Source organism: Perissodus microlepis, chromosome 12, assembly GCF_051167445.1.
Source record: "Perissodus microlepis isolate ML-2025 ecotype Zambia chromosome 12, ASM5116744v1, whole genome shotgun sequence".
In the NCBI taxonomy this organism is placed as follows: Eukaryota; Metazoa; Chordata; class Actinopteri; order Cichliformes; family Cichlidae; genus Perissodus; species Perissodus microlepis.
This window is the reverse complement of record NC_140472.1, coordinates 7570552-7580636: the sequence shown is the minus strand read 5'-3', so window position 1 is coordinate 7580636 and position 10085 is coordinate 7570552. Positions and strand designations below refer to the sequence as shown.

General features: G+C 39.4%; 1 protein-coding gene across 2 annotated transcripts in view; it reads left to right on the top strand.

Annotated features, from left to right (window-relative positions):
* The first annotated feature begins 349 nt into the window (after nt 1–349).
* unc5db (unc-5 netrin receptor Db) overlaps nt 350–10085 on the top strand; it is a 292277-nt gene continuing 282541 nt past the window's right edge. The window contains exon 1 of one of the 2 annotated variants that reach the window (XM_084946399.1): nt 350–731. In XM_084946399.1, coding sequence (XP_084802525.1) covers nt 647–731 — 85 coding nt within the window. In that variant the 5' untranslated portion in view covers nt 350–646. The remainder of the gene's footprint in view (nt 732–10085) is intronic. The other variant, XM_084946400.1, reaches the window with a different exon arrangement.

The following is a 10085-nucleotide window of genomic DNA, read 5'->3' as shown; positions in this document are numbered from 1 at the left end:
AGCTGAGGGGCACATTAAAAGAAAATCACACTGGCGTGTTTCTGTTGATCAGTGCTCTACTTTGGCTATAATTGATCAGATTATACCGGACATTGTGAGACACAGCTTTGTGCTGGTTGGAAATGAAGCCGTTTTCCTCCCACTTTTCTTCTTCGGACAGTTTCTCCAAACCTGTAAACTGTATCATCATCCTTCACGCCTTCGCTGGGCTGCTTGGTGCGTTACTGTAAAAGAAGAAACATTTGACTGATTAGGCCTACGAGTAGCCTACCACTCCGTCTCCTCCTCTCCGCCTTTCTCACTCTGCCATTGGTTAGCACAGGGCAGGCTCCGGGATGATGATGCCTGGAAAGGGGGGTAAACTCGGAGCGCACGTCTCCCCTGCTGCGCACACACGCACAGCAAAAGTGAAGTGAAGATGCTTTTTCCCTTTCGACAAACAGTCCAGCCCGCCAGCCGTTCACTTCTCCTGCTGCCGCTGCTCCTCCTTCTCCCAACAGAGCGTCCAACTGTCCGCTTCCCTGGTTTACACGAGGAACTTGCGCTGCCGGGGCTCGTCCAGCTCGGAGGAGGAGGCAAGAGCAGGCATCAGAGACCTGGAGCACCGTCAGCTCTATAGCGTATCCGTGGAGAGCTACGCGTCGGTATGGGCACGCTGACAAAAGGACGTTACCTCGTTCTGAGGGGCCTCCTGCTGCTTATTTATTGCACAGCATCGGTTATCTCCAAAGGTAAGAGCTGTGTGTGTCCGTGTGCATGCGTGCCTACTTTGGGTGTTCACGCGCTGTAAGCGCTTTCAGCCGGCCGGTAAAAGAAGAGAGACAATTATTGGGTGCCATCCCCGTGGTTACGCACCACCTGTCACGATTTTTGGTTCATGTTTGAGGTTTACAAATACTTCCCAGCTCACATTCAGTATTCAGCAGTTGATTCTGAGTCTCACTCGGACTTCAGATTTCCACTATTTGAGCATTCTCTCTTCACTGCGCAGTGGAGCTTCTGCTATTGATTCATCAAGCCACAGCTCGCGCCGTCAAGTTCCTACACTCTTGGTCTTTTTTACGTCTCCCCTCGAATCGATGCCAGTCGTCCCATTCCACTAAGTTTTTAGTCGTGAATGAATCCATCACCGTGACCGCGCTGCAATCAGCACTGCTGGCTTTAATGAAGGCACGCCTGTGCAACAGGCATGCCATTTTATCTGAGAGTTCCAGAGCTGGTCCTCCTTTTTAAATGATCCGCTTCCTGATATCACGAAGTAAATACAGTGCCAGGGAAATGTATGTAGAGGTTTGTGCGGGACGCAGAGATATTCATCAGCAGCTACCAGAGCGACTTCAAGCAAGGGTTTTCGTTTCTTTTTAGAAGCCCACAGTGAAAGTGCTTTACATTTACTTGATAAAAATACCTTTGAATGAGAGGTGACTGTGACAAGTGGGGGTCGTGTTGAGGGTAGGAAATCTGCTCCTGCTTGATGTTCTATTTTCTTTCTTTTTCCAGAGAACCCAAAAGAACAAATACAAGAGGATAGATTTAGTCCTCCCTTAAACACAAACAAAAAAAATAATCCATGTAAAATCATCTTCATTTAATACACACTGTACAGTTTTCTGTAGCCTGTATTGGTTTTAGAGATTTTAAGCTGTTGCACTGAACCACATCACCCGTTTGAATCAGATGTTACAGAACAAGCCCACAACCCAACCAGAATATGCCCTGCAGACATCTGGTTGTGTCTGTGTTGATCTTATGACTCTCACATCTCCATATTTTAGCCACTTAAATAGCAGTAGCACAGAGCAGAGTGCCTGAGAGTGAGATGGTATTTGGTGTTAAAGGTTCCCTGCAGGTTTAACTGGTTATATGGCAGCCTGTGGAGCTGAACAGAGTTCAGATTAACGTTACACGACTTTACGCATCATGAATGTGCAAAGTATGCTTTTTTTCATTGTGAAGCAGGAAACTCTGGCTTTTTCCCACCTTATTGCTGGAATCTGTTTGCCGTGAAGAAACTGATATACATCATCTTCCACAAATGTAAAAAAATATTCTCACCCTGCACAATCCACTCATTCAGAATAACTCAAATACACATTATCTTGCAAAATATGCATCATTGTTTTTCTTCATATTCTGCAGAGAATCTAAAATCTCAAAAATGCAAAAAGTGATTTGTTTTTCATTATTCATTTATGAATCCTACACACACCCACAAAACAAATAACGCCTTCACACTTGATTTTATGCTCAAGTCAAAAAAAGGAAATTAAAAAATGGATCAGAGAGCGAACTCTGATCCATTTTAGTAAAAGACAGGAAGTCATTGACCAGCGTGCAGGGAGTTAGACTGGCAGCAACACAAACACTATGTTAAAATAATGATTGTTTACATTTTTGTAAACAAACTATTGCCGGTTCTCTCTTGTCGATTAGATGTGGAGACAGCTGTCATCAATCTGTTGTACATTAACTTGTAATTATGAGGATATTAGGATAAGGAATGCAAGTATGCAGCAGGATCTTGTAATGATGGCAGTTTCATTTCGACCAAACGGAAATAGGTAGGTCTGCTGTCATTACTGATCAGTCACACACAGAAAAATAGAGTTAAACTGGGGGTTCCATTTATTCTTGAAGGTAACATTAAATATTGAGTGAATATGATGTTATGAAACCAACATACTTTACTTATGACGCATCCCTCTAATTTCAAACCACCAGTCATAATTAGGACCTCTAAGCTGGGCAGAAATTCAGAAAAGTAATGCAGGGGGAAAAAAGCACAATAAGACCAGAGAGCAGTCAGGCCTTCTCTTCTGCCCATATGTGCGTGAGTCCTTCCCACCTGGTAATCTAGTATTAGGGTGGGGTTTTTTTGAGTTACATGTTAAATACACATGATTAAAAAACTATAAAATGAGAAATTTCAGATGAAGTCTCATTCGTTACAGATTATCTTTTGAAAGCTTAAAATGTATGAACACAAACTAAACCCTAATCCTTGCTCCTACTTTTTTACCAGTGTCTTGGTGTAGCTTAAGAGGTTAATGCTTTGGCTTACACAGTATATACGGGTTCTGCCTCAGGTTCATCCATTGCTCATCTGAAGTAGTGTGAAAAGACTTGCGATGGACTAAAGTCTATCATTATTGTTTTCTTCTCTAAACCCGGGAAATGGTGCCCAGAGAAGGTGCAGGACTCAGTTTCCTACCCTGCTTCAGGTCAAACGCAAAGCAAAGATTTGCCTCATGTTAATTATTTGAACAGAGTTTCTCGAGTGTTTTTCACAACCCACAAATATTCACCCCAACAGTCCAGAACTACTTCCTTCCATAATACGACCAAAAGCCGAACATAAACGACAATAACTTATTTTATGAACTTACAAGGAAGTTGTTGATTTCACCTGCTTTAAGTTCTTTGCTTATGCAGAAATAAAGTTGAGTCATAGAGCTGTTCATATTTCAGATTCCTTGTGGTATTGAGAGAATCCACAGGATAGGCTCGGTGCCACAGTGTCAAGTGAACCTTTGCAGTTGAAATATTTTCAGTTAATGTAGATGCCTATTTGCCTGTTTGTGTTACCAAACACAAATGTTCACACCAGCAAACATCATGAATTACAGTGTGCTGAAAAGTTGTTAGATTGGATTTTGATCAGTGGTCCCAAAAAACATTTTTCCTACCACTGCTTTAAATAATTTCATCATTATTAATGGTGACATTTTTATGGATGTCTTCATCAGTAGTTTCTGTTAGCCTACAGACAGAGGTCAGAATTAACTTGCATTAACTAAAATGGTTTACAGGTTTTATTCACTTTTTACTGTTGTTAATGGATGTCATTACTGATCATTAACCTTAAGGGTCATACTAATTAAATAAAGGTTATGTAGTAATAACAACAACAACAATAATAATTTGTAGAAAATGCGCATCACTTGTCTGTTTTGGTAGTGGGATGGCATCTACAATGTACTACAAACTAACTTATCAACATAAGCAACTTAACTTCTCCTACCTTGAGTTGTGGCTTGTCTCTTCAAGTAGCCCCTTCAATTTTAATCAATCAGTTTCTACCATGCCTAAAGATGAGGCATACATTTTGGGCGAACACATCACAATGTTCTAATATAACCTAAAATCTATTGTGTAAAAATCACGTGAGCAAGTTTGTCTAGAAAAAAGAATAGGAAGTATTGTAACTATGTATTGTAAGTATGATTGTAACTTTTTCCAATTTTGTTTTCTCAGTTGCAGATTAAAAAAAAAAGAATGTTGAATTGTTTGGCAATCTCTACCTTCTGGTTGCATATATTTATGACAAATTAAAGAGTGACTCCAGCAAGTTATTATTATAGTGGTTAGCAGAAGGGGTTAGAATGGAGGCAGTAAAAAATGTTTGGTGATAGCATGTAATAGTTAGAAAGGTCTAAATTGACTGGATCCTACAAGTTCTACATCAACATACTCAAGCAAAATATGGAATGCTTGAATTTTTACTGATATGTGACTCCAACCTTTAGTTTAGGATTTAGACTCTTGTAAGAGTCTACATAGATGCACAAAATACATGAGAAAGCTTGACAGTACGAGACTATGTGCAGGTTCTCTCTGTATAAATACACATTTCTCTGTGGTTTTTCTTCAAAATTTGTTTACCAGAATGAATACAATTTGCAGACAGCCAGAAGACATGAAAGTTAAACAGGTCAGTAAATGGCATACAGATTTCTTATCATCTTGAGTTCCTATATATTAAGGAAGTCGCCATCAAAAAGCTGACAAAAGCAGAAGTGTCAGCCCAGCATTCCTTGGACAGACTGTTTGTACTTTGCTCGAAGAACACAGAATTAATTTTGACTGAATTCAAGCTTAAGTCAGGAGCACAAGCACATTCAAAAGATGCTCAATGTTTCTATTTGTAGTCATTTTTTATGTGGCACCCTTCAGGGTGTTTACAGAGGTGTGGAAAGCAGCAAAAAGACACGGAACAGAATAGAGCAGTCGTCAGGGAGAACGGATATGACATTAATTTAATCAGAAAGGAGGAGCTGGGGTGGAGGTGGGTTTCAAATTGGCTTGCAGATTAACAGTATCTGTGGGCAGGCTAAAGCAGCTTAATGTATATACAACTATAACACGAGGCGTCAGCTGATGTGGACTGGCACTGAGAACATGATCCGGTTTCATCTGAGCTTCACTTCACAACCTGCCTGCCTAGCATCCTGATTAAGTGTGGGACCATATCAAAAATAGTTCAGCAAATGATTATCTTCAGTATGTCCATTTTTTTCTTGAGGAGCAATTTTTGTCTATAGAATGTCAAAAAGACGAAAATACTGATTTCCAAAAAACAGAGGTCTTGAGTTTAATTAAATATCACAGAAAAAACAAAAGAAAACAACACATTTAAAAAAGTGAAAGAGATGTTTTATTTATTTTTTTATACAGATTGTGCTTAAAAAGCATTACAGGTACTAATGGGCGGTCAAAACAGAGGCAGGGCATTTGAATGGTCGACTCTACCTTGTTGCATGTTACAACTTTTCTGCATATCACATCATTTTTAAAGGCCATGCATGTCATGACAGGTGTCACACTTTCCCACAAGTTGAGTCCTTGAACCAAACAGTAGCAAACAGCAGCAGTCCTGCTGCTCTGCGGGTCTCGATGGTCCTAGCTCGAACTCAGCAAGATTTAAGCTCTTAAAGATCAATAGCTGATGTTCGCAGGCCCCCACTGGCGCAGAACGAGACTCACGCAAGGGGTCATGAAAGAGGGGTCCTCCATGTGTAACACAGCCATGAGTGAGGATGATGTGGCCCATGGGGGATCTTGAAAAGGCTTTTCATCTTTTGTCTCACAGTTCTGATGAAATAAGGGCTATTTCAAGAAGCTTTGTCCAGGGTTGTAATGGGAATTTCTTGTAGATCAGCAATCTGCTATTGGTGTGTATTTATCTCATAATGAAGCTCTGCTTAGACATGCAAAGGGGTATGCAAGTGCACTGATATGTAATATCCCTTCTTACCTATCTTCTGATGAGGCTCTCGTTGATTTCTCTCGACATGCAGGCATTTATTTGGGACTTGATGATTAATTTATGTGATGTGTGATTTTAGCAAGATAGAGGGTTGTGTATTGAGAGAAGTAATGAGCAATGGGATTATCTGATATTTGATTGAGGATTGCTGAAGTCGCCCAGTTCATTTGTCAGTAAAGCCGCTAGGTCTGCTTTAAGTTTAGCTAATACTCTATATGACTACAAGAATATGTTGTGAGATTAGACTACAGAGCTGCTAATGTTTGCCTTGCTGGAATGATTCTCCATTCTGCGTGCATGCACATATGCCCAGGCCCCTGGTGGTCACCTCATTTGATAAACATTAGCAGCAAACAGCATTGTCCCTGCTCCACAGATGCACAATTGTGTCAAGCCTTGCTGAAATAACCATCACCACATGTTGTGTGATGCTGTGCCCCTCTGTTATCCATCTCCGCAGCCTAATTTGACACACAAACTCCCAAGAGTTTTACTTCCTTGACCTTGAGCTGCAGATTGTACATCTCCCTCCCTGTTCTTCAGGTTGGGCATTTTTTTTAAAAAGTGGAAAGAGAGAGAGAGAGAGAGCAGAGCACAAAGGATGCACAAAACTGTGGTTACTTTTGTTTTCAAGAAAAAAAGGAAAAATCTCAAGGTTTTTTTATTTTCCTCTGCACTGGCTTTCATGAAAACAGACAAAGGTCAAATCTGTTATTTTCCCTCAGAGAAAGCAAAAGGGGCTCTTATATTTTCCCTGCCGATCCCAGAATGAATCATCATAGTCAGGTTGCTGTGGGTGACAATGTGTTCAGTCGCCAGATTTACATTTAAATGAAACCAAATGGCTGTACATTCAGAAATGATATACAGTAATGATGATGGTAATAAAAGCAAAGTCCTCTTTCATATTGGACCAGCTCCTACTCGGGATCACTGTCATTTGGGGACTTTGCAGGTACAGTCGGTGAGTTATGTCTTTGCTATGTCAAGACTATTACCTTCACATTTCAATGAGTGAATTCATCAGCATGCTGCCTAAGAGGCTTAATGTAGTTGGCAATCAGCCCTGCAGCTCATTGGCTTCTTCCATGGACCTGGTGCATGATGACACTGAGATATTTTTTTCCAGCTACTGTATGTTTCATGCATCTATAGGTTTTTGCTATTTTCCTTGATACAAGGCCCTGATACATTTACAGTATAGTTCCATTTAGGTGGCATCATCTGGGAATCTAGTCTTCCTGCATAATGGATGAAATAAAAGTGGCTGCCACAGCTTAAGTCATTCTGTTGATATACTTTAGTGTTGAACATAGAAAACATTATGCCACCAATTGCAACAGTCAGTATAATCAAATGACCATACGGTTGTTTGTGGTGGCAAAGCTTGATAAAAAGGAGCCTACACTATTTCAGTGCAATATTTTAATTAAAAAATAATTTTGTGCTTATTTTGACATATGAAAGGACCTTTACTTTGCAAGATGCACTCTGGGCTGACAGGGGAAACTGGTCATAAATGCACAAAAAAAAAATCATATCCTTCAAGTTCTTTTGTATTTTCATACTGATAACAGTAATGATTTACTCGTAATTTAAACATGTGAAATTACGTAGGTTAACATTTAAATAGCAATATGAGTACAGAGTTCCGAACAATAGCCACAGATCAAATATTAATATATCAGAAATAATAGATAAAGCATACAAAAAAAAAGTAATAAAGAGATAAAATAAGCTGTGCTTCACTGTGTTTCTGTAAGGTCTGAAAAGTTTTGCATGTCTTTTTAATAAACATATACTTGTTGCTGCAAACTGTAATTGCTCAAACTTGTACAGCAGAGTGATTAAAGCATCTATTCAATTAAAAGACAGTTTTCTAATAATGGATGTGGGCATGGTAGACACAAACAAATAAAGCATAGCTCACAAATACAGGCCAGGCTGTCATATCATATGCATTCAAATGCTTCACTATTAAAGCCCTGTGGAAAAATGTGGGCTTTCTGTCCACTGATGCATTAGGGTTTTTAATTTAAAATTGTTAAATGAAGTCTTGACCTTTGCATTATAGTTGCAATCCCTATTATAATAATTTCCCAACTTTGGGATACATATTGTATATCCCAAAGTTGGAAAATGAGCTTACTGAGTAGTTCTTAGCTTACTGAGTAGTTCTGTTTTTGTTGCAGTATGGTCACTCTTTTACTTGCTTGGGCTGTGTTTTATGTACCTTGATTAGTGAATGTGTGACACCATGTGTGCACTGGGTAGCTGGGTTTATTACTTTCCCTGTGTTAGCGCAGATAATGGTGCTTGAATAAAAGTCTATGCGGAGATTATTTTTCTCTGGAATAAGTCACAACTTGCCAGCGTAACATTATATATCTGCTACTATCAATTGCTCCATTATTCACAAGGGCTCACTACAGCAGATAGCTCAACATATTTGATTTGGCCAATTGTCTTCCTGGTTTAAAGAAAGGTTATTGTGTGTCCTCCATTGTCTTAAACCAGGGATCTTTTGCTTGTTAGGTGAATGTGTAAACCACTACTCTATGGAGCTGATAGCTTTAAGACATATTAAATGGCATCATCTGGGTATTTAGTCTTTCTGCATACTGGATGAAATAAATGTGGCATATGTTAAATTAAAATGCAGTGGATTTGAATTGGTAAATCAAACGAAGATCAAAGCCTGCTTGTAAAACATGTAGTGATTGGTGATATTTTGTTTTAAAATTAGGTTAATTCTGGTACCTGTGCTTCACACCACTTAATGTAACCTTTAAAGTATCTGTAGTTTTCAGAAAAAAGCAAGAAATATTCCAACCAAATGTAAAACAAACCAAAACAAAAAAACGACTGAAAAGCGCAATTAAAATAAAAATGATAATTCTGTGTTTGTAAAATGTATATGTGTATAAAAGTGCGTACAATATAAAATTATCTTTTCCCTTAAGCAGTAGTGCGTATTTCGCTGTCATGAGACAGGCCAGCTGTTTCATGCAACACCACACTGAAAACATCTGGAAGCGATGTAGAAACCCACATTTTGTTTTTATAAAGCTTTATTATCTATATAATAAAAGGAATTTGTGAGTATTGAAGTTATTGACCCACCAATCTCAAAATATATGTCTACTTTACCTTAGGACCCATCACTATCCGAATCTGCAGTTAAAGCAACTGTCACTTATTTGTGGCGATAACCCCAGCACAAAAAGAGAGTATTTATGAAAAATCATTGCTGGTGTGTGTTTTTTCACATTCATTTGCTGTAGAGCTACTGCTGGTACTACATCCATGTAGCTGCAGTAATACACTCCAAATTTAGAGGTGTCAGGTTGCGCAGGCTCCATGAACTTCTCCAAATCTGTGTTTACAGATGGTGTGCACCAGATGAGCTTTTTACAAGGCTGTTTTATGATAGCATCCTATTTAGCAAATCTCCAAGCAGCCATAAGGCCTACTGGGAGATGTGTGCATGTGTGAATGCGCCTGCTTCCACACAAAGACACAATTAAGAAACCCACACACAGTCCCATGTAAATTTTATTTATAGTGCATGTCTGGCCATATTTTGATAGCATCTGGGCGTGAGGTTCTACTTAATCAGAGACCAATGAAAAGTGATGCCTCTTCTCTTATCAAGTCAGAGAGAATTCAGTATTGTTATCGAGAAACATGTCCCGTTGATGTATGCGTCATGGCTGAAATCTATGTCAGTTTGCTCCAGTAAAGCGCCTTTTGAATGACTGGAGCTTCTAAGTGAATCCCTCATTCCGCCTCGTGCTGACAGTGGCTCAGGTGGTAGAGCGGCGTGTCTTCCAATTGGAAAAACAGTGATCAATCCTCTTCTTGTCCATGTGTAGAAGTGGTGGGCAATGTATTGAACCCTGAGTTGCCCTTTATGTATGAATGCTAGATCAAAAGTGGTTAGGTATAGATAAAAACACTTCATTAATGTGTGAGATTGGGAGAATGAGACTTAAAGTAAAAAACTGCTATGTAAGTCCTAGTCAATTCACCCAGTGGA